The sequence below is a fragment of the Eutrigla gurnardus genome (genome assembly GCF_963514095.1).
Source record: "Eutrigla gurnardus genome assembly, chromosome: 5".
In the NCBI taxonomy this organism is placed as follows: Eukaryota; Metazoa; Chordata; class Actinopteri; order Perciformes; family Triglidae; genus Eutrigla; species Eutrigla gurnardus.
The window spans coordinates 22,743,405-22,768,698 of NC_139919.1; the positions used below are offsets into that span (position 1 = coordinate 22,743,405).

The following is a 25,294-nucleotide window of genomic DNA, read 5'->3' on the forward strand; positions in this document are numbered from 1 at the left end:
AAATGATTAGAATGATAAAAAAAACTTCAAGCAGAACAGTTAATACAACGTTATTTAGACTGTAGCCATTAGTAACTTCCACCTGCAATGTCCTCGTTTGTGCTCATGTTGTCCTGAAAGGCATCTTTGCTCCTTTGCTCTCAAGCCGTCTTCAAAGACTGTTTGATTATTTGCTTTAATACCGTGACTTTAAAAAATGCTTTGCTGCCGGCAACAGCTTCACAAAACATACTCTTTCATGGATTTTCACAAGTGTGAGTGTGCATGTGCCGTTGTGTGTGTGTGTGTGTGTACATGTGTGTATAGTGGTTGTGTGGCGGTGATGAATATTCAGTTTGTAAGAGATCAGTCAATAGCCGTTCTCCCTCTTCAGATTTTTGTTCTCCCGTAAGCCACTGTGGCTTCTTCTCTGACATTCAAATTGATACAGCCTGTTATCTTCTCCATTCCAGTTACATCCACAATAATATGATATTGTCATGTTTTCAATAATTAATTTTATGGCTGGTGGATCTGTTCCATCACCGCGTCCTCCCCGAGGCCCTCTCTGTGCTTTCATCCCTCCATCATTCCTCGCTGTCATCCATCGCTCCAGTGCCTCTCATAGGCCAAACAGTGAGACCCGGAGGAATGTTCACAAAGCAGAAAGAGGGTTTTATTTCCTTCCTGATCCGTTTCTCTTTCTGATTCCTCTCTGTCTCTCTCTCTCTCTCTCTCCATCTCGTGTTTTCCTCCTGTAGTCCCCCAGGTGAAAGAGAAGAAGCACCTTTTCAATTAGTTTATCAGAGCCCAAAAGTGATGCTCATTTTTCTAATAACAGTCAGAAATCTGTCCTCTGGGAACGGTTGTTGAAGCTCGTGTTTATTTAATTTCAAGCTTGTTTGTTTGCGAGAAACAGAGCAAACAATGGAGAGCAACAGAGCGCGGTGTCGATCCAGGAGCACACACCCACATGCACCGATTACGAAAACACCCCGTTGACCCATGTCCAGCTCAGCGGCAATTAATTTGAGGTCACCCTCCACTCTCTGACGGGGTTTGTTGGCAATGTGGTCCCTTTCTGTTGGACTCTGGCTATCTTTATTATCCAATCACTGCATTCCATTCTGGCCTCCGTCCAGCATTAGAGGACAAAGACAGTGTGTTTCATCTTCCCCTTCTTCTCTTCTGTAGCCGCTTTCCCCCTGTCTCTTAAATGACATTAATGGTGAAAGAAAGGAGGAGAACATTTCTTGAGGATACAAAAAGTGGATGAGTAGGCAATTTACTGTCAACTTGAATTGTCATAAAATGTTACGGCCTCAAGTATATGGCGCTTTTCTGCAATTAAATGGACTGGAAGTTATGTTCAGGGTTGGGATATCCTGAAAAAGAAGGCATTTTTGCACACTGTAGACAATAAACTGTCATGTGTGCTGCTTGCCGTAGTGAGTCATAGTGCAACAATACAGCAACACTGACACACTAATGCAAGTATTTCAGTTACTGTGGACTGATTCTACATCACAAAATATAAGCACACTGGAATCCCTCCCGCAGGATCCAATTGAGAGGATCCATTTAAACAAAGGATGTTAAAAAGCAGTGAATGTCATTTAATGACTGTCTAAACTGACTGTGTTCGTGTCACACAACTGTCAGACTTCACTACAGATTTCATCAGCAGGCCAAGGAATGAGAAATACACATATTGTGCAACATAACATATCTGTTAAAAATAAATAAATAAATGAAAGTAAATAAGTCACTCTGAATTTGAATTCCCAAAATCAGATATCCAGCGTTTGAAAGCTTGCACAATTAAAATCACTTTTGCATCAGAAATAAAACACTTGTATTGTTAAATGTCCTTTTTAAAAACAACAGATTTTCATGTTTTTTTTTTTTTTTATTGGACCTTAATACATGCGGACGTACTGAACTGAATAAGATTATGCCGAGTGTTTGCCCTGTGGCTCCCTGCAGGCTCTGAGCTGAGGACTCGGAGGGATGGAGGCAGAGTGGGAAGTGGTGGAAGTCAATACATGTACCTACTCCATCCACATTGGGGGAAATGGAGGAACAATGTGCACAAAGAGAGCACCGTAACTGTGTTAATGGCAAGAAAGCAGAATAGTGGGTTCATTGAACCACTGCCACACCTACACACTGACGCTATGATTGGGACATAAGTACAACGGCGTGGAGGGCTGGTGATCAGTATGACATTTATTAAAACCATATACCTTTGCATATCACTGCACACAGGGAGCTTATGGATATACCTTATAGATGATACACACATATGCTGTGTATGGGCATCATTATATGAGCCTGATGCAAATGATTTTGATCTTCATGCTCAGTCAGATGAATCATTTTTTCATAAGATGCAGCAGCACATTTGATTTCAGTGGGGAATATGTCTTTCTTTTATGTACTTGCTGTACTCTCAGTATGAGAAACCCCCCCTCTTTATAAAAAAGCAGATCTAACCAGATGGTAGCTGGGATGATGCCACAGCAGCACTTTGAAAGCATGCTGCAACACAGCAGTGGGATGTACAAGAACAGCCATGAGGTGACCACGTCCAAAGATTTAAAAAGGTCTGATTGTAAAAGTACTGCACTGTCCACGGGTACTTCAGTCCTAAAAGATTCGTTGAGAGCATCAGGCGGCCTGTAGGGGGCGATAGCAGGACAAGAGTGCATGCTGCACAGAAGTGGCGTGGCATACATAATCTGAAAGCTGGGAACCTGAAATGAATGAATAAATTAATTAAAAGGAATTGTGAACATGTATAGGGGCTCAGAAATATTATGATGGAAGAGGCAATTCCCATGCTCACTTATGTTTCATAAGTTGTTCCAGCAATTGTTGGGTTGATGCCATTTGGCACGCAATTCACAATACATAAATTCACTTACTTTAAGCCAGATTTTTACTCAACCTAACTAAGTGGTTTTGTTGTCACTATACACACGCATTTAAAGCTCCTATGAAATAGAGTTTCTCCCTTTAGTTTCAGATGTAGAGAAACTTGAATTCAATCTAAGGTTATTTCTGTTAATTTGTTAAATATCTGCTGTTGTCTTGTGCCCTTGTTACCCGGTTTGGGGACAGTTCTGTCTCACCCCTACAGACTGGTGACCCAGCACAGGGGTCATCAGTCAACCTTACATATGGCCCAAGGACAACGGCTACACAAATTGCTAGTTAAGTGCAGAACTGCTGCATTGCTCACAAACCATAGCTGTAACATGAAAGAGAATACACACATGACTAGCTTCTCCCTGTTTTACTTCCCTCATCAGCTGCCAATTTCAAAGCAATGCGTCTCCACACTTTCTCCAACAGTGTCTGATGAAGAATGAAGAAGAATATTCACTTGACACATACACACACACGCACGCACACACAAATCCTTTACACTTGTGCATTTGGCAGTGTCTTATCAGCAGCAGACAACCTTAGTACATTTACATAAATCAATAATATTTTCAGGGTAGAAAGTGATTTTGAGTCTGGCACTTTTGGAATGGAGGGATATGCAATAAGGCATGTCAAGTGACATTGCTCATGAATATTGTCTTATTCACACACGCACGGATGAGAATAGAGTCATAGTTGCAAAAGAAAAGAGGGAAATAAAAGGAGACGAGAGACTCGTATTGAGGAGAGCGAAAGAGAGGGTGCTGCAGTGCTCCTGCATTACAATTGATTGGCTGGTTTAACAGCCAATGCTGCTCACTCGAGCTTTAAGTAGATGGATAAAACTATTTTACCCTCCATTCGCCTCTCTTCCCAGCCCCCCCCCCCTCTTTGATCCGCCTTTCCTCTCCATATTTGGTCTCTTTTCTCTTCTTTTTGCTTCCTCTCCTCCTATAGATAACATAAAAATTCAAATCATGTCAGCTGAAAACAATTTAACATTCAGAGCATTGTCTCTCCAAATTAACTTTTTCTTTGTTGTTTATGAGAAAGTTTTATCCGTGTAATCCCCTACATGTGATGCTCTGCGTACTTGTGTGTGTAGGTGCATAAACTGACTTGCTCATTTGTGTGTGTGTGTGTGTGTGTGTGCGTGCGTCTGAATTCCAATTTGTCTGTCAGTAGAGGTCACGCACTAATCCTAAATTGTCCTCCAATCCTGTTAACCAGATGCGAGTCTCCTCAGATCCCTCCTTTCCTTTCACCCTTCATCTCTCATTTCCTCGCGGCGATAAAGTCATTTTGCAGCGAAGTGAAATAAGATGGGTTTCCTCCACCACTGATAGATGGAGGTGAAGACATGGCCCCAAATAGGCGGGTGATGGAAACACACAGCAGATCAGACAGCTATCAGGAGTAAGATTGATACATCATACATGGATCATCCATATGAGGGGGCATGCAGGCTCGCAATGCATTTCTGTATCTGTATCTGTGTTTTTGCTCAGTTATGACAGAGATAAAGAAAGCTCTCCCGTTTGACGGCTCCAGATTTGCCCACGGTTACATATGAGTAACTAAGTAGTTAAGAGCCGATATGCCTAGGTGTTCATTCATTCTCGTAGATGAGATTTCTGTGTGGCAGAGACGATAAAACTGCCACTGTAACGCAGCGTGTAAACTGCAGCGATGTGTGATCAGGTCAGAAACGAGTTGATGCTCGCAGCAGCTGCGGCTCAAACACACCCCATTAGGCCCCTTAATGGGAACGAGGCCGCTCTCCGTTTATAACGTTAGCAGCCACATGCTAATGACTTGTACATGACGCATTTGATGGCTTTGATCAGTACACGCTGTACTCAGTCTTGATTAACTTGGGATTTGGAATCCTTTTTTTTATTTTGTTCAGTGTGCCGACAGCATGCGGTTTGAACCCCAGTTTGTCTTTGATCTCTTAAATATACTGTGTGTCAGCTTGGTGACAGGGTCGCCATGACCACCCGCCTGGAGGCCGCCGCCTCACGTTAGCCTGTCTCACTGTTCATTTGTACCAATGAAGTTAACTAATGAACTATAGACATAGGTTCAGGAGGAGGGCGATGCTTCAATCACACCTCAACTCACCTGGAAAAGCACATGTCCACCTCTGCTTAGCTCCTCTGGCAGCAGCACAGCATCTCTTGCTGTACGCAGACAGGGAGGAGTGAGTTACCAAGGTTACGGGAATTGGCGTCCTCGGGTAGTTGTAATGTAAGTAAATGTGACACTCGACAAATAAAACAAAAAAACAAAACGGTGTAAAACATAACAGCCTGTCAAAATTAATTTGTTTGGATGAGCCCTTAAGGTTTATTGTTGATTCTATTTTGTTGCAGTATTTATACAGATCTTGTTTGTGTTTGTTTTTTACTGAATATTTGAAGTCAAGTGTTATATTTATGCTGACTAAAGCACTGTATCAGCAGAAAAGATTAATAAAAGGTGTATTTATTGTCTTTATTGTTATTTAGACAGCCTAAAAATACATTAAATAGCTAATAACTAAATAAGAGCCACTGATTTGTGCGATTCATAATCAGAATAGTTGATTATTTGTTTCAATAATCAATCAATTTGACTATCAAAAGTCGATAATTGTAGCCCTACTCCTATCTCAGCCTTATGAGCCGCTGACAGTTCCAGGTATTCCTCCAAGGTCTCACCACATTCTCTCACCAAACAGGGAGACAATCCACTCAATTCTGGTTTCACAAGAATCCATCATCTTTTCTGGCACAACAACACCATCGCAGGCATTTCTTCACCATTGCTGCAGCTCCCTCAGCACCCAGACTGTGACTCAGATCAAACCATTCAGGTCCTTGGCCGCTGGTCATCTCAGGCATGCAGCTCCTACATTTGCAGGATATAAAGTATATCAAGCCCATGCTCACCTCCACGTAACTTTAAATCTGTTAATTATTTCGGCAGCCCAGAGTCTCTTAAACTCCGGAGACGGATGTCCCACACTGAGTGTCCTCCCCTCCACTCTCCGTTCATCTCCTTACTCACATCCATTCATCCATCTCCAACATCCAATACGTTCTCATGTCCTTGTGACATCGTCCTAGCTGCCCTCTTTTTTTCTCTTTTACTCCCACTCTGTCCTTTTCACCTCCTCTGCCTTCTGTTCTTTTTTCTTTCTTTCCATCTGTCAAATGAAAGTGGGTTTGTGCTGTTAGCTTAGTGTGAAATGACACAATGCTCGGAGTCAATGAGCTGCTTTAATCTTTTGTGGCCCTGGACACCAGCCAGCTGTGCCTGGCTGCCACGGCGATAATTTCACTGTGGAGATTGATTTGGACGGAGATGGGGTCGCCGCTCGGAGAAAATAGTCCTCATTAAGCAGCTCACACCGCAGAAAACTCAACATTTACTTTGTACCTTTTACCATTCTTCTGCTCTGTCCTTTTTCGCCAAGTCATTATTTCTCTTCCTGCTTCAGTTAGTAGAACATAACAATCTGCCGAATGGAAAACTGAAGGAAAAGATTGATGTTGTGCTGCATCAACTTCAGTACGACACTGTGCTGATCCTCCCGCTGTGCATGTTTCCGCTGACTTACTTCTGCAGCTCAGAGATGAAGTTTATCACTGATCTGCTCCCGTATAGGTCCAGATGCCACCAAGGACCCTTGTCTGAAGGTGCGCTGCCCTCCTCACAAGGTGTGTGTCAGCCATGACTACCAGACAGCCATCTGCGCCAATCACAAGCAGCCAACTCACAGGTAAGAACCACGCGGCAACCACCGGTTCCGAAAAGTGAAGCCAACGCTGGCCTGCCTTAAACTTGCATTCTCTCTGCTGGCCATTGAGGGGCGACTCCTCTGGGGGCAAAAAGAAGTCCGGTATATGGAAGTCTATTTGAAAATGACCCTACATTTGATTCATTATCTCAGTAAACATTGTAAACATGAGTTTATGGTCTCAATCAATAGTTATAAGTCTTCTTCAATACAGCATTTTGTAAATGATGGTTCCATTTAGAGTAAAACAGACGATAAAACGTGCTTTAGGGCGTGGCTTGTCATTGACAGGTACCATCGCTACCAAGCTTTCAATGCAATTAGCTACTAAGATTATTTAGTCCTGGGTCTGTAAAACAAACACTCGGACCAAGCCACACTACACCATTCCAGCCAATCAGCAACAGGGGTTGTGGCTGCTTTGATGCAAGACTTTCTCCTTAATAAGGGAGTATTATGAAGTAAATGCCTTTAATTAAAAATGACTATGCAAAGTTGAACGTCAATAAGCTAGAGTCTCGGGGGAAGTTAGATAAATTGCACCCAGTGGAAGCATGAAATAAAGTAGCATTTTGTGTTTAGTGTGTTAACGGTGTCTAAGAATCCAATCTGCTTCAGTGACAAACATACAGAACACATATTCTGAACGCCAATTAATTTTAATCAAACTATCAGTTTGCTCTCTGGACTCTGTCAGCCCCAATTTATTTGTGTTTTCAACCTTGTCATGTTGCCAGTTTTTAGGTTTTTCAATTTTTCAGCTCACGAAGCATTTCCCCGAAAAGACATTTGATTGTTTATTTGTCTCTTTCTTGGGTTTAATTGATTTCCTCAAGTCATTTATTCCGTCTTACTTTTAATACTTTTCTTTGCAATGCATTAATTAATCCTATTTGTCCCATTTGCCGCTTAATATGTCAAATTATTCACCTAAAATCTATATTTCCCCAACAGCAACACTCACTGAAGCTTTGGACCATGATATTATTCTAAAAGTTAAATTAGTTATTGTCGAGTGTCCTCTATCCAAACTTTTTTTTTGCTTTTTTTCAAGGCATTTTCACATATAATGCAATATATGTGGTCTTTATTTTCACCAAACCAGAGTTGGTTGATTGTTTAAACAGTGAAAAGACCTACCAAGACGGGTTTGGTGAGTTTTATGTTTCGACTTTGAATGAAGTTGGATTTATGACACTAAAATTGTTGTTTAATTTACTAAATGATACGCTGCCTTTTTCTTTTTCTCTTTAACAAAAAGGTCCCTTTCTATAATCTCGTCACTCACTAACCGTTTCTCTCTGAAGTTTCTTTCGGTTTTAAGTTAAATAAGTGTTATAATATTTATTTAGGGAGTGGATGAAATGAAGTGTGGGCTCTGTGTTAGTAGTATAAGTTCTTCGTCTTCTTCTTGAAATTCATGTAACTCTGTGCAAACTTCTCAACTTCATTCATTGGGCAGTAACGTTTGGTTGCCGGCTTGGACATCTACATTACCACCCAGCTATAATTCCCAAAATATTATGGAGCCTTGCGGTGTTAATTGGTATGCAGCTCCGTCCTGCTGTGTGGGGGCTGTAGTACCATCACATCAGGGCCCTTCCAGATTGCAGCAACATGGAAACTCTCATCAGGGGTTCCAAGTACAGCGAGGGAGAGTGAGAGAGATATCACTTTCTTGCCTCTGTTTGAGGTTAAAATGTCCGTAGAACATCTGTCCACTCTGACGATCTCTGTGAATAATTGTCATGCACTAATTCCCATGGCCAAACCAATCCGGCCCAGATCACTGATAACTCAAATTCATGTGTTTGGAAGGTGAGGAGGAGGTGAATTGGATTTGATGTGAAGGTAAATGAGGGGAAACATCTTAAATATCAATCTACAAGTTTAATTGTGATTCCATCTTGTTTTATTATGTTTTATTTATCAGTGCAGTGTGCACGACTACGTCTTCTTTTCCCCTTTTTTATTGGTGCAAGAGCAAAAACAAATAGCAGTGATTTAACAGATACAAATATTTTTATACAATAATAAAAATGAACAAAACATGACACAATGTGAAACAAAACAGCTTAATAGCGTGGTACATTTATGAGGGGAGTAAAGAGAATGAAAACAAAGCAAATCAAAAAAGCAACAAAAAAATAAATAATATAGATATAAAGCAGCTACTGTGATTTTAGTCTTGGTCGGTGAGTGTGACGCTACGAACCTTGTAGTTTCACAGAGTGCAGGTGTCGTTCAAGGGACTGAATGATAAACTCTTAGTCTCACTGAACTACTTTCACTCAAGACAGCAGAGAATGTTTAGTATTTGCATTTGCACTTCGCATCATTCGTTATTGTGGCATTAGTTCCTCTGTCTGTCCGAGTTTGTCTGACTCTAATTTCCTCCCGGCTCCCCGGATCACGAGTCAGCAGGGTGTTCAGCGAGTGCACTTAGATAGAAAATTGCTGCAAGATTTGGATCAAACGCAATTACACTCGTTACTGAAAAAGGGCCTCGGTGGACCAATCAGGATCTGCTCTGCTTCAGCCGGCCCTGACGAGCACAAATACTTTTAAAACTTTCTGCTTAGTGGGAAACTGATTCGGCGAGTTTGGTTAATATTCGTGCCAGGAAATTTATTACTGCACTTCAGTTTTCTCTCATACATAAATGTATGAGAGAAATGTTAATGTGAAAATGTGATATATAAGCACTGTGCACATATATTTTGTTTTGTTTTTCTATATATGTGAAGGAGACGTTTTTTACTGGGTAATGGCAATGATTCATAATGATCTCTCTCTCTCTCTCTCTCTCTCTCTCTCTCTCTCTCTCTCTCTCTCTCTCTCTCTCTCTCTCTCTCTCTCTCAGTGTGAAACCCAGGAAAGGCAGTGCAGGCCACAAGCACAGGCTTGAAGCTGGTGCTCATGGGAAATGTAGGCTCTGCTTGGGGCTACAGTCGAGTCCTGTGTGTGGATCTGATGGACACGCCTACTCCTCCAGGGTGAGACAATACTTTATCCATGTATCTCTCCCTTTAAGTTTCACACTCTTCTTCCTCTCTCTGTGCTTTTCACTTAAAGTGTGTCATTTCCCTTTTTCCCAGATTCTCAGTAAATATTATTTATCAATAATTCAGTTTGTTTTCAACCATAAAACAGGGCAGGATTGCTTCAAGACACTCAACAGTACTTGAAGAGCCACTGAATTATATAATTCATGGTGTAAATATTTGAGATGTGTGCTTTTCTTTCTTTTTTAATTGAACTCATCTGTCATCACCTGTTTCCCTCTGCCTCCCCGTCTTTTCCCTGCTTCATCTTCTCTTTTCCTGCTGTCCCATTTTACCATAATGGCTGCTGTCCTCCTTCGCCGTGTTGATTTCAACTCTGCTTTTCTCGGTCTGTAATGACCAGGAACAGGGTCAGCCATCAGAGGTCTTTCCAGCAGCTAAAAAAAAATCTCCAACCTCAATCTTGTCATCTGTCTCTTGCCCCATTTCCAGCATCTTACCTCTCAATGTCCTGATAGAGGAGGAAAGGAAGAAAGGCAAGAAGGAAATGAGCAGAAGACTGATGAGTTGGAAAGGGGCTGGAAATACTTTTAAAAAAAGCAAAGCATTATGGGTCTCTCTAGTATATGGCAGACTATGGATTCTTATTGACAACCACATCCATATTGTTGTGGTTGCAAGGGGCGAAGCACAATCCAATACACAAGAACTTCATAGAAATGGACAATACAAGACATTTTGAGCAGAATCAAAGCCTTTGTGACAGGTTTATTGGCAAAGTAGAGCCAGCTATGAGCTTTCAGGGCACCTGCACACTGTTGCTCAGTATTATTTATTAATTGCAGCAACAGTAGTGTCCGAGGAGACGGAATCAATAAAAGCAAACGTTCAAAGAAGGATTACCATGGCGGTCATGTTTTCTTTGCTGGGAAGCCTGTTGTCCATTCACATGTCATCCGTTGTTTTCTTCAGCTCAGCTCTGCAGGAAATGAATGGACTTCCAGATATTTGGTGGTCATGTTGTTTTCAGTTTAAAATCAGAGTTAAACCTCCAACCTTCAGGTGTAAAACAATGATCGGGAGATACACAGCTGTCCCGAGGAGGAGAAGTATTGAAGGAGGAGGAACAAAAGGAGGGGGGGTGGCTGGGAAGTCCCGCTGGTCACTGTGGTAATTTAGTTGGAGGGGTTCAGTTAGCAGGTGGAGTGATGGGTCCCTGTGGCCCAACCTAAACCCTGTTCACCATTGAGCTGCTGGTCTCAAGCTTATTCACGTTTTATTATGACATTACATGCCTCTCTCGTCGTGACCGCACACACACAGACATGCACTCTCAATATCCTATTAAGAGGACAGTGCTCTTATCTCCTGAGAGGCTTCAGCCCACTAAGTTAAGTCCATTACGTCCCTCCTCTTAAATCATCCCTCCTCTAACCCCCCCTCTCCTCCTCTATTTTTACTCCTCCGAGTCAGGTGTTAAAACACTGTTTCATCAAAAGCACATTAACCCCCGGAGAGAGACATACATAAAGATTCATGGGCTCTCTCAGTGTGCTGACAGTGACTCCGGAAGGTCATCCATTTCCTGGTCTCTCTCTCCCTCTCTCCGTCTCCCTCTGTCTGTCTCCCTCCCCCCTCCCCAGACAGCTAATTCAATATGTTTGAGAACAGGACATACGGTTGTTCCTTTGTCAACAAATTTCATTAAGCAACATTAGCAGCGCTATCAAAGAGGCGACAGGGAGGAAATGACGGATTTGAATCGCAACATGGGAAATGAAAGTGCTGCAGGATCTTCTGTATGATGCATGATATGTGCAGGGATGTTGATGCACAGTCATGATCTGACAAAACCTGTCCACATCGTCTCACAAACAGAATTTACATAACTCATTTCAGTTTTCATTATTCCCCTCGGAAGGATCTCGTAATTGGATTTTTCCCCCCCAACTAGTACAAACACTTTCTTACCCCTCACTTACCTGAACTGACATTTATACTGTTGAATTACTTTCTAAAGTAGTTACTCTTGCGTTCTGCATTGCAGTGGGTTTGTACTGCAGTGAATAATAGAATGTCACGAGCATCACCGTGTCTAATGGTGTGTCTACGTGGCTGCCTAATGGACACATCTGTTCATTGAAGATAAATGACCAATCCTGCCTCAGCAAATCCTTCCCTTAATCAGCTCCATAACGAAAGTTTGAAATTCAAAGTTTTTGTTTGGTTGTTATTACACTTGGATCACAGTTATAACACTGATACATCCTGTAGGTGAATTCTCCAAAATTCATGATTCCTCTTTATTTGTTGTGTATATTATTCTGCACACAAAATAAAGCAGGTTTGAATAAGAACGGTCATATTTGGTGCAGCAGTCTCCCCAAAATGTCTGACTTTTAGCCAAGTTTCAAAAACAAGTCAAAGTAACTGTGATGACATCATCTGGATTGTTTTGTTAGGCTGTAGAGAGCACCTCCAGAGCCCCAGAAGATATTATATAACTGTTTCTACAGACCAAGTACTCCCCAACGTGGATTCCCCAGTCCCGGAGTCCCTGAAATAGAGCCTTCATTACTCATGGTTTTGTTGTGTTTCTTTTCTTTGTTTTTGAACAGTGCAAGTTGGAGTTCCACAGCTGCTTGTCTGGGAAGACGATCTCAGTCAAATGTGACGGGCTGTGTCCTTGTTTGCCTGGTCAGGAGCTCAACAAACCGCCACATAAGACTGAAAAGGCTGGTGAGTACTGTCATTCTCTCATCAACCTGATCTCACCTTGTCATGCAGGTTACATAGTCAGTCCTCTCTGTCTCCAGGTCCATTTTCATCTGCTGTGAGCTTGCCAATCACTTTCAGTTCAGCAGAAACGCACTGCTGTGACTATGCCACACACACACACACACACACACACCCTTCGACTGGTAATCCCTCAAATTCTTCCATTCCTTTCCTGTCGGCTCTCCCCTTACTCGTTATTTTCTCCTCGTGCCATCCCATCGCTCCCACCCCGGCCGTTTGCTGACAGCTACAGGGAGCCGTGATGGAGTGAGTGTGTGTGTCTTATTGTTTGTCATGAAAATAGGATTTTGGTAGATGAATGGTGAGATTTTGGAGGAGAAATGCAATCTAAAGGAAAGCAGCACAGAAAAAGGATGGATTGTTATCGTAACAGGCGTCCTCTCCCCCAGATCAGGGAGTTGTGGGGTGGTTTCACTTTGTGCGTTTGTGGGTTGTGAGTCTATCTATCCATCCGTCTGTCCAGTTGGAATAGTGAGTATTTGGACGTGCTAATATCCTTCATGCACAAAACCCTCGCAGGTCTTTTCTAATCCCTCTCTGCTTAAGAAGCGTTTAAAAACAATCATCCACATTTAATACAAACGGAATATGTCTGCTAATTAATGATTATGTAACGTAACAGAGAAGTGTTTACCAACTTGACTGCTGCCTAATTAATTCCTCCCTGTCTTTGTTCAATAGAAACTCTAAGTATGTGTTTGGTTGCTCAGAGTACAGGAGTGAACAATTTGTGTAAAGAGAAAGATGATCTATTTCCAGATCGTGAACAGTAACAGCATGTACCATTTCACTTAGTATCGCTATATAACTCTCTGCTTTTCCGTCGTCTATTTGAACTTTCCTCATTCTCCTGTATCCTTATTCTCTGGATCTTCTCCGTGTGAATGTCGCTGTACAGTCAGTCAAGTCCGTCCTCAGACCTTCAATGAGACACACAAGGATGATAACATCTCTATTTAGATCTGCAACACAAAATCTAAAACAGATGGAGATGGCAGTAGGTTAGGAAAACACTGTTTGTGTGTGCGTGTGTCAGATTGTGTTCCTATGGTAACAGCCAGAAGACTGCAACAGTTTGGTATGTGCGATCACTCCTCTGTGTTGACTGATCACCACAGGTTCAAACCGCTCTGCACCTTCGTACCACACTGGTAAATAACGTCTCTGTTCACACAACATCTGTGTCTCTGCAACCAGCGGCATCACATCACGTTTACACCAAACAGAGTTGTGTTTCCACGCCGCTGCAGCGCTCTGTTGTAGTGCGGCTTTCACACTGGAGATTCAGAATAACAAATGATATGTAAACATATCTTTATGAATTGGAAAATAACCGTTAAACTATATATCTTGATAAAAAATAAAAAATAAATATATATGCACACACACACTTTGGATACTTTGTAGCTATATTTTCACTTATGTCTGTTACAAAGAATAACTGGTTATACTGGCAAATATGCTTTTATCATGAAATAAATTAGAAGAATTTTAAAGATATACATTGTTCAAGAGTGTGTGTGTGTGTGTGTGTGTGTATTCCCATCCGTGTGGAAGACAGATAGGTAAGTGTCATAGAAATCAGCTAGACATGCAGAACTAATCTAATTAAAGTGACACGGGGCTGTAAATCAAGTTTTGTTAGACATCCTTAGAATATTATCACAGCCTCACAGCAGAGGACGCTGAGCTCTGATATTGTCATAAACATCATTATTCATATAGTTTGATTTTTAAGCACATTCGTGAATATCGTGGCACCACAGTACAGACTAGGACAGTAATTATCACAAGGAGATGCCAGTCATTACTCACAGTTAGTTCATGGCAGGTAAATGAACACTGAATTATGCGTGGCGTAAACAACCTGCTCCCAGGTGAACTAAGTCAGAGCAGCATGTTAGCCTGAGTGAAAACACCTGTTTTGACTCCACTGGTTGGGGTGTGGTCAAGACTGTTTTGGAAATCAATCCCTCATTCACTCGCTGTTGCTTATTTCACAGACCCTCATTAGTTCACTCTCTCGGGAGAGATAAATTGGTATTTTGGACACTTATTCATCAATGTCATTTTTCTGACAGGTGTTGCTGCACAGCTGAAATGTTGGCATATTTAAATACGGCGCATCGGGTCGAGGGTTGTACGTGCAGTGGACACACTGTCGGGATTTTTGAAGGCATGATATAAGCCAGAAATTCTGAATTTTGACTTTTATATATATATATATATATATATATCTTCTTCGGCAGAATAGTATTTTTTCTGAATTACTATTTGAGCCTATATGGAGCCTGGAGAGACTACAGGAGGAAAACTACCCCAAGTTGATGAGATAATGATATAATAATAATATTATTATTAAAAAACTTTGTGACAAATGCAGTATTCTGTGTGTCGAACGCTACAGACGCCCTGAAAATAGTCGATTCTCAAGAATTCAGGAGGAAGCAGATGAAGAATTTAACAAGCAGCTTTGTGTCATTGAATCTCTGTCTTCCCATCCGTTCTCACTCAGTCTCACACTTGTGTTCGTCGAGGCAGAAATCTTCACATAGCCCACTTTACCTTTTCCTCAAACTCACTAATAACCTTTATTTTTCACAGTGTTAGTGGGTGTGTGGGGAACATGTCACATCTCTTCCACACTCTTTCTCCGTACTCTCCCATCTCTGTTTCACAGTTATTTTTCTGCCTCAAGCCTCCAATCCATCATTTTCGTAGTGTTGGGTTAAAGTTCCACCATCTTTCTCACATTTGCCCCTTTTATCAGTTGCACAAATGAGTGTGAGAGATGCATCCTTTAACATCGCAAACAGATCAAACCTTTCCGTAGTTTTTGATATTGGGTCTTATTGGCACAAATGGATGCTGCAAAGTCTCTGCAGTGTTGGAAACCACACAAACACAAGCCAGAAACTGTCTGAACGTGAAAGAAATTAGAAAAGTTATCAAAGATTAGACCTTAATTACAGGTTAATTGCATACGCTAATTGCTCAACGTGGTGTAATCTTTATTTCATTGTCTAATTTAGAGCTTTCTTAATGATCACACAAACCTGATTTACTCAGAAAAATCCATCGCTGCTGCTTGACTGTTTGTCAGCAAAGGTTAGCGCATTGACACAGAGGCAATGAGATTTAATTTGATCTGCCAATTACCCAGGAGGCACACTGCTGTGACGTTGAACATCCTCCCCCCCCCCCCCCCCCCCCCCCCTCACATTAACCAGTGACTGCTGACATAAAGCCATCCTGCTGGTGATCATGTGTAAAGGCCACACTGCTTGTGGTCGAGCTGATTTTCTTTTACAATAATACTTATTTCTCTGCTGTTGCTGACAAACTGTTGAACGGGCTAAATCCCCTCACTAAAAGTCATTTTCCCAGGCGATTCTGTCCCATAGCTCCATGAAAAGCACACAGGAGGACAGATTGTGTTCTCCTCTCTGCTGCCTCCACACTTCCTATCCTCTCCTAACACTTGCCAATTGCTCAAGGTTTTTCTCCTCCCAGAGTGCTGACTGGTGTGAAGAGTCCCTGTAGAGGATTTTTTTTAGTTTGTCCGCTTCAGACGGACCTCACCCGGGGGGGGAAAGCAGCATTGGTCATTTGTTCAAGCACAAAACAAACAATGTTCACGGTTTCCTCACAGGCTTGTTATGGTGATGTAAAACCTCTCATGGAGGATTTCAGGTGGGCGGTTGGGAATTCAGTTTTGGCACTAGGCTTCAGTTTGCATCCCTTTCTGCAACAAACATTCAGTGGTTTTAACCATGGCACGTTGACATCATGTAATTCAGACCGTAATGACGACCGGCTGAGTGGGAGAGATGGTTTCAACAAACCGGTGGTACATTGACTGCAAAGTCACCCAGCTAGCACTAAATAGATAAATCCAATATTGTAGCCAATGCAGCCAACTCATCAAATTTAAAAGGAGCTGTGCTTGTCTGTAGCTAGTTTCCCTTGTCCCAACAAAACGGGAAATAAAACCAACGTGGAACACCTTTCAAGCTAATCTAAATGGAAACCTCAACCAAAACCAAACCACAGCAAATGTAATGTCTCACTCCCAAGGTTAAAACTTAACTGGTTTCCGGCTCTCTCTTTGTTTCACTCTACCTGTCCATACACACAGTGTATGACTGATCATTATAGGATAACCTTAACTTACTGCCATTTAGATTGTTCTGGACAGTGGATATCTTGAGGCAAAGAAAATCAAACATAGCCTTGTATCTTTTTAATGAATCTGACCTTCTCTCTTCCTTCTCTCTCCTATTTGACTGCCTGAGTCTATTTCTTTCTCCTTGTGTTATCTTGTTATAAAGTGTCACCTCGCTCCTGTCTCTCCTCGCCCGCTTCACCACCTGCCTTTCATCTTGATTTGATCTGACCAGGTTCCCCGATGTCTCGAGGTGATTACCACACACTTTTACTCCGTCTAGATTTAGACCCCTTTTATATGACAAACTAAGTTCATCATTTATAAATGATAAAGGAGACTCACAGTGGGATACACAGCCTGACTATTCCTTATATTTAGAGTTGTATATTAGGAAGCCTGGAGGACATTTATATCATGACCTCAACCAGTCTGGAGGGATTACCACCATATGTAATTTGGCAATGTTGTCACAAGCATGACGTCTGGTGATGGAGATAGACTGTTGCATAACTAAAAAGGAACACAGTGGATGCATCTCCAATTCAACTGACAGTTCTGACAAATCAAATGATGCATAAATGATTGATTGGTGTCTCTGATCCGGCGCACGTTTGATATGCCTTGTTAAGTGTGGTGTTTTCAGTACATAAGATGCATTTTGAGTACCATTTTATTCAGGTGCAGCATCTTTCAACTGTAGATTAGTGTCGTGATTGGAGATGAAAACATGCAAGAGAACTGCTGAATGTATATATCTTTAGCTCTTGATGGCTAGTCGTGAATCATCATGAATAATGAATCTTTTGGAGTCAAATCAGAACACACAGCCATTATACATATATTTTCAGTTTGAGTCACCTTCCAAAGATATCGTTATTGCTGATGTCCACAAGGTTTTTTCCCATTAATAATCCAATGGAATGTGTAGGGGTGAGGCCAACTACATCTAGTTGATGATGAGTGAGTGGACAGGCAGGTGGATGCGGCGTCAGCAGTGATAATTTATAAATGATTGATTAAGTTTGTCATATTAAATAGAAGAGGCTGCACGGTGGTGTAGTGGGTAGCACTGTCGCCTCACAGTGAGAGGGTCCGGGTTTCAATTCCCGGGTTGGGATTTTGCATGTTCTCCCCGTGTAAGCGTGGGTTCTCTCCGGGTTCTCCGGCTTCCTCCCACAGTCCAAAGACATGCAGGATGGGGATAGGTTAATTGGTGACTCTAAATTGCCCGTAGGTGTGAATGTGAGAGTGAATGGTTGACTGGCGTCCTGTCCAGGGTGTACCCTCGACCCTGATTACAGGATAAGCGGTAGACGATAGATGGATATAAAATAGAAGGAGTGGGTCTACACACAGTAAAAGTGTGAGACATCGGGAACATGGTCGGAGCTGATCAAGGTGAAAAGCGGGTGGCAAGGGGAAGAGGAGAGACAGGAGATTGTGCAGTGAGGTGACACTTTTTAACAAGAGATATGAGGAAGATTCTTGAAAAAGATAGAAGACTATGTTAGACTATTAACGTTGCTGAAGCCAGCCTCAAGTGGCTAAATCAAGTTGTAACCCAAATCATAACATTAATCAAATCCATGGCATCTTTAAACTTAATCTCTTCATTACTTTATGTCTGTTTTGAAAAGCCCAGCCTTATTATCCATGTGTTTTAGTTGCCTGAGCATAACAAATAAGGACACAAAACTAAGTCCTGTGTATAATGTAAAAACTAGTTCTTGTATTCTACCTTTCTATTCTGGAAAGGTAGAGGAAAGCTTCTCCCTACATTATATCGTGCTTACTGGCTTGCAGTATAGATGTCCATTCCACATACAGCTCTGTGAAAAAAACCATTGCTTGTGGGTTTTTTCTCTGTGGCTATTTTCTACTGGTCTGAGACTACAGACATGAAAGACAGCAGAAAGGAGGAAGTGAGAGGGAAGGAGGGAGGGAGGAAGGATGACGGATAAGAAGGTAATTCCCAGCCATGGTTTGATATTTGACCCGCAGCTCTGATCGATTCTTCCTCCTGTCCCGTGTGAAAGCAGCCGGCGTTGCTGGCTGTCTACCACCACTTCATCCTTTGTAAGAGTTCACTGTCAAACAATCTGTGATGGGTTGGAAGTGCAGCCGGTAACACAAGTTCTGGCAACTTTCTGGTATTTCTGTACACGTGAGCATTTACACTGGAACAATAAGAAAGGAGCTGTTTGGCTGAAGGATGCAACCATTTTTATATTTGAAGAGGAGTTTTTCTCTGACATCTTATCAGCCAAAGGCTGCTCACTGCTCATTTCCTGTTAAAACACCATTTTAAAATAAGAAAAGGAAAGTGAAATCCTCTCATCTCATGACCCCTAAGATGTATCTTGTGACTTCTTGCAGGAATACCAACCTGCTGGCTGGAAAACACTGACTTAATGTTCACTATTTGAAAAGATGGTATAGCTGAAGACGATATATATATATATATATATATATATATATATATATAAACCTGTTTCCTTTGGCATGTGTCTATAGCCTTGTACTTTAAGTGTCTCTGAGTGGGAAATCATCCAAAATACACACACACACATAAAAAGAGCAATGTCTTAGAAAAACAAGACGTGGAAAGGCCCATTTTCAAATCAAGTCCAACGTGTTCTGTAAAGTGATTGAGACACTTGATCAGGTTTTTCTTCGGTCAGCAGCAACATCACCAATCAGGTTGTGTTATAACTGTTAATCTGTGTGGCTGCGCGTGGACAGGCTTTGATGTCGGCGGTGTCTGACAGCTTGAAGCCTGCCTGACCCTGCTGTGGCTTGGAAAGGCAGATCGAGGGGGAGAGGGAGAGAGACAAACGGTTAACAGGCCATTTTATCTCTGTGTGTTGTGTCCTCCAGTGTGTGAATGTTTTCAGCTCCAGCTTTCTGATTCATTGCTCGACAAAAGGAGCCTTTACACAGACAGCAGTGTCGGGCCCGTCCGAGGCAATTTGGGTCACACTGAGAGAGAGATAAGAAAGGTCCATCGAGACTCATTGTGGGTCGTAGTGCATACTCCAAGAGATTTGAGAGGGAAAGAGTGCAGTGGAGACAAAAGTAGAAAAAGCAGAGGAAGAGGCGGGAGAGATGGGAGAGAGAGGAAGCGGATATCAAAGAGGAAAACAGCCTTTGGACTCTATAGGGGGATGTGGGAGGGGAGAGATGAGAGATGAAGCACTCAAAGTAATTTAGGTGAGAGAAAGCAATAGAGGAGCGGGGCATATCTAAAGTGGTCCTCCAAGTTTAAGAGAAACTGAGTTAGGTACAGCCAGGTGTGATAAGTGGCTTCTATTGAATCTCAGACAATTGACAGAGATAGAGGAGAGAGAGATTGGAAATAAATCGGCAATAGAGGGAAATGAGCAAGAAGTCCTCAAAAGCAACAAAAGATTCACAATAGCAGGGAGTTATTTAAATGGCAGTGAGTGGGAGGAGAAAGGAAAACTATGAGTGGGGAGGGGGGGATGAAAAAGGGTCAAATAAATGAATGGAAAAGCAAGAGCAGTACGCTACAGCCTCCACTTCTGCCAGAGGAAGCATTTTAATTAGGAGGTGAAGATGGGAAGTGTCTTTGTGGCTGTTGGTATTTTGCTCTCTCTCTCTGTTTCTCTGCTCCAGACCGTGGAAATGAGGAGCACTCTGAAATGTTATCCGTCTGGTCCTGAAGGGATGTAACACACACACACACACACACACACATACATGCACAAACACAGACAGAAACAGACCACCTTGGGATTGCAGAGGTGATGTCACATGGACAGCCAGACAGATAAACGTTATCAGTCCCAGGCTCCAGTCTCGTTCCAGTCTGGTACCTGTAGTATCCTCTGTTTTATAGCAGCTGCAATAATGACACCATCCCAAAATCTTATGTGTGTTTTCACATGTTTGCATCTGTGCTAGGGACACAGAGCATGGTGTACCGACAGCATGAGTGTGTGACTCGACAGAAAGGGGGAATGCCATCCCCCTCATTGGAAATGGAAATAATTGACCAAAATGCATCCCACTTGTTAGCCTGCCATCCCACCTCTCCGTCCTCTAGCAGCAGGGGCAGAGGGGTTGTTTAGTCCGATATGTTAGCCATGTCTATCTGACTCATTCATCCTTTATCTGACTGAAGTTTGTGCAGAATCTATGACCCTGAGCATGGCTCTGAAATAGCCGTAGCCTCCGCCGGGCACAGCTGCGCCTCGTTCCAACAGAGCTGATTGCAGCCACTTTAGACAATGCTTGTGATTCCGGCAGACGTGCAACAGCCCATTTCAGAGGCGGCCCAGATGTGCAATGCACTGTCCATGGTGCTGACGGAGCAGACGGATTTTTCTCTGAATCAGGCTCTTTGTTCCATCAGAGGGGGGGAGACCTACTGCATGTTTCACAGCAAATTGCCTCAATTCTGAAAAAAAGTGGTTAGTTGTCCTCTTCTTAGAAAGACAATCCAGCTTTGATTCACAGGATTTCATTGATGGTAAGGAACAAAACATGTACTGGGAACAAGCCTACTTGAGTTTAAACACCACACAGAGACCTCCCATGTTATATATGTGACTCACAAGTGGCGGGCAGATGGAGGTGACGGCGATTATATCAGGATGGCAATGGCCACCCATTGGCGGTGCCACCGGCCACAGAAACGCTAACAACGTCCTTCTGTGTTTTCTATCAGCCACGACAAAACTGGAGTATTTTGGATTGGCATGCTCAGCAGAAGGTGAAGAGCGCCTCGTGTCCTTCAGGCAAATTGATCAAGCTATGAAAAGAAACAGAACGGGGTGGAAAATATGTCAATCACATGAAGGAGAGGAAGAGAAAGGAAGAGGGAGATTGACAGACGGAGCCGCAGAGGGAGGAAGCAGGGCTACAGCAGCGGTCTGCTTGGATTGCAGGCAGACAGCGTTGTCAGTCCAGCAGAGCTGAAGCAAAGGGGGGGTTTGTTTGGCAGCAACAGAGCCTTGTTTATACTTTTAATAAGGGGGGTATCATTAGATGTATTGTTCAGTTTACACTTTTTGGATAGTGGGATGGAGAGCAGCATCAACCTGCAGTGTTGGATCCACTTCACTTCATGGGGTGCAGAGGGGTATGATCACACATAAAAACACAAACACTGGATTGCATTGTTATCAAACCCCCTCACCCCCAATTCAGTCATCTCTCAAGTAAAATACTGATAAAAAAATGAAAATACACATCTTTTCATCCCTCTAACAACCAACACTAAATAGTAAACACACATGATGGCAGATGAGGAAAACGACAATGCGTGTGCTGTATTTGCGTGTCTACATGTCAGATTGGGTTCCTATGGTAACTGTCGGGCGATAGCAACACCACTGTGGATATCACTCCACGGTGTTTACTCAAGGAGAAGAGTCAGATAAGGGAAGGGAAAGAGAGGACACGGAGAGGGAAAGTACACAGCAGAAATGCAATGAAAGTCTGATAAGAAGCAAAAAAATAATTGTTGTTGTTTTTTTGGTTTCTGATGACAGCAGTAGATTGATAGCTCTGTGTGTGCATGTGTGTGTGTGTGTGTGTGTGTGTGTGTGTGTGTCTGTGTGTGTGTAGCCTGCACCGATGCAGAGCTCCACAGTCTGGCTGCACGACTAAAGGACTGGTTCGGAGTTCTTCACCTCGACGCCAACAGAGACCTTAAATCCTCTGACAGCTTCGACTCCACCACTGGACGTGAGTACATCCCCCCACAAAGTGTGTGTATATGTGCATGCGTGTGTGTGTGTCCGTGTGTACACGTGCAGCCCTTTCCCGTTGAATAGCCACGCTTTTCAGTCCTCAAGAGGGCAGCTGTTGACAGCGACCTTGCTCTGTTCTCTGCATTGTCAACATGTCATAACACAGGTCAGCTCTGCCACCGCACACACTCAGAAACAATTAGATCTCGATATTTGACAATGATAAAAATGTAAGTGACCTGGACATGTTCTGCAGTTTAAAAAAATGTTTAACGTCAACATCGCACAATCTATTTTTCTCCCCACTCCGTCTCCTTTCCTCCTCTAGACTTCGACACCAGCATCTTGCCCATCTGCAAGGACTCGTTGGGCTGGATGTTCAACAAGCTTGACATGAACTTTGACCTCCTGCTGGACCAATCAGAGCTGAGTGCCATTTACCTGGACAAGTACGAGCTGTGCATGAAACCCCTCTTTAACTCCTGTGACTCCTTCAAGGACGGCAAGCTGTCAAACAATGAGTGGTGCTACTGCTTTCAGAAACCTGAGGGTGAGGAGACGGAGAGGGTTGGAAAAAAAAAAGCAATTACTGGAAACTGACATTTCAATAACAACAACAAAGGCAATAATGAGATGTAAACAATAAAACCATTTGAGACAAATGCAGAAGAGAAAACAATGTAATGATAATGTAACAATAAAACCAATACATTTGATAAATATTAAGACTGCTGCTACCAGTTGTTTATAAAATGTGTTTTGTAATGTGACTGTTGCGTTAAGGAGGATGCAGAATAAATTCATGCAGAGATTGAAAATCATTAGATGATGTTATTTAGGGGGATGTATAGAGGAATGAGAGGGTGAACTATATAAGAGATCAATAAGATGATAGAGTAACTAGAGTAGATGGTAAGACACGTGCTGGTAGAAAAACTAGCTCTATTAATGAAACTGTTCTGTATGCTCTCTGGTTGTAGGACTGCCCTGCCAAGCTGAGAAGAGCAGGATCCAGAACCAGAGTCGAAGGAAGAGTCTTATAGGTCAGTCTGGATGATTGACAGCTGTCTAAAATGTCTAAAATGAAAATCAATCAGTAGCATTAAACACACGGTACACACACACAGACACACACACACGCACACACTGTAAAGCATATCCTAACATTTTGTACACATGTCCTCTGTTCCCTCCGGGCAGATTGTTTAGTGTTCCAGCTTACAACAAAACAGCTTGAAAAATGAGTTTGTGCTGGGTCAAATGAAGGTAATAGAACGAGGTGTGTGTGTGTGTGTGTGTGTGTGTGTGTGTGTGTGTGTGTATCCGTGTTATTGAAAATAACTGCTTTTCTTTAAGCAGGATGTATGGTCCTTGTCCAGCAACCTTCACAGCAGTAATTGATTGTTGATCTCCCTCTGTGAATACACAACAACTTTGGTCTCAACTACAGAGCGTGCCATATCTGCTGGATCAAATGCTTCGCATACAGTAAATCTGTCAGTTTGACGTTCTCCACCCTCGCTCCCCCTCTTCATATCGCCGTTTACTTTCTTTCTCTAACCTTTTTCCCCCCCTTTCTTTCCTTCCCATCTTTAGGCTTTTATATTCCCCGTTGTACTGAGGAGGGCTACTTCAAACCAACCCAGTGTCACGGACGCACCGGCCAGTGTTGGTGTGTGGACAAATACGGCAACGAGATCGCTGGCTCCAGAAAACAAGGCAACCCCAACTGTGGTAAGACCACAACACACACACGGACACATGCACACACCCAGGCTAAACAGTGTTTTTTTAGGTGGTGTTATGTTTGCCCTTATTGCCTCCCATTTGTCTCGCTGCCTTTCAGAGCTAAAGCTTTGATCCAGGTGGACTGCTGTATGTCTATTTTTCATCTCGCTTTGTAATCTGCTGCTGCTAGGGAGAAGAGAGACTGGAGACCTTCTTTTTAAAACGTAATGTTCCGCTGAAACGCTTACAGCACTCCAATTCCAACTCCGTCCTCTTTCTTTGCTCAGTATCTCTCCCTGCCTCTCTTTATCTTTTAACGGTATCTACGCATCAGTGATCATTTAGGAAAAAGATAACATTAGGCATGCCTCTGGAGCCAGTCCGCCTGGTTTACAATCACCCATATGTCTGATTCTATCTGCATCTGATATTCTGCTTATGTAGCTTTGATAAAACACCAGCGTCCTGCGAGTCAAATCGCTAAATCACACTTGTCAGCCGAGAGCACCGTCAAAAGATTGGTTATAAGCATGCATTTTGTAGCCGTGACCGAGTTGCTCCTTTTAGAGGGGAATAAACACTTAAACTGCCCAGGATGTTGGAATCCAAGAAGATGCGTTTCTGCAAAGAATATATATAATTAAGCTGCTTTCATATGTCAAAGTCATAGTTAACGAGCCCATGGTGGTAATTCAAAGGGAATGGTCAGAACGCCAATAGTAGCGCTTTGCTGCAAATCAATGGCCGAGGGATTTCATTGTGGGGGAAAAAGAACAATAATTAGCCAAAAAAGAATCCAGGCAGATATACTGATTACCAATCAAACAGCCAACGCACGGTCACAGATTACGGCTCACTCGAATGCCAGTCTAGTCCAAACCCAGTAATTGCAGCTTCCAATATTGATGAGGTGTCTCTCTGGCGCCACAGACACGCACGCACGCACACACACACACACACACACACACACACACGCTAACAGCAGCAGTCCTTTGTCTCCGGTCTAACAAGCTCATCTAACTCTGGCCGCATGGCCTCAGGCTGGAGCAGCCCGAGTTCTCCCACTCGGCCTTGCATGGAACAAACAGGTAGCGGTGCAGCAGCTCGGCGCTTGATAGCCTAAACACAAGGACATGAAGGTGATTTTAACACTGTAAGTGCCACTCAACCAGAGCGTTCTCAT

General features: G+C 42.7%; 2 protein-coding genes across 4 annotated transcripts in view; one reads left to right on the forward strand and one right to left on the reverse strand.

Moving 5' to 3' along the window:
- The window catches only part of LOC311013267 (eukaryotic peptide chain release factor subunit 1), a 247,185-nt gene that overhangs the window by 220,409 nt on the left and 1,482 nt on the right, over window positions 1-25,294 (reverse strand). The gene's annotated exons all lie outside the window — the stretch shown is intronic.
- spock1 (SPARC (osteonectin), cwcv and kazal like domains proteoglycan 1) overlaps window positions 1-25,294 on the forward strand; it is an 82,449-nt gene that overhangs the window by 55,309 nt on the left and 1,846 nt on the right. For all 3 annotated transcript variants that reach the window (XM_084009299.1, XM_084009301.1, XM_084009300.1), the window contains 7 exons: window positions 6,562-6,676; window positions 9,558-9,690; window positions 12,318-12,438; window positions 22,259-22,378; window positions 22,712-22,933; window positions 23,364-23,426; window positions 23,980-24,117. In XM_084009299.1, coding sequence (XP_083865425.1) covers window positions 6,562-6,676; window positions 9,558-9,690; window positions 12,318-12,438; window positions 22,259-22,378; window positions 22,712-22,933; window positions 23,364-23,426; window positions 23,980-24,117 — 912 coding nt within the window. The remainder of the gene's footprint in view (window positions 1-6,561; window positions 6,677-9,557; window positions 9,691-12,317; window positions 12,439-22,258; window positions 22,379-22,711; window positions 22,934-23,363; window positions 23,427-23,979; window positions 24,118-25,294) is intronic.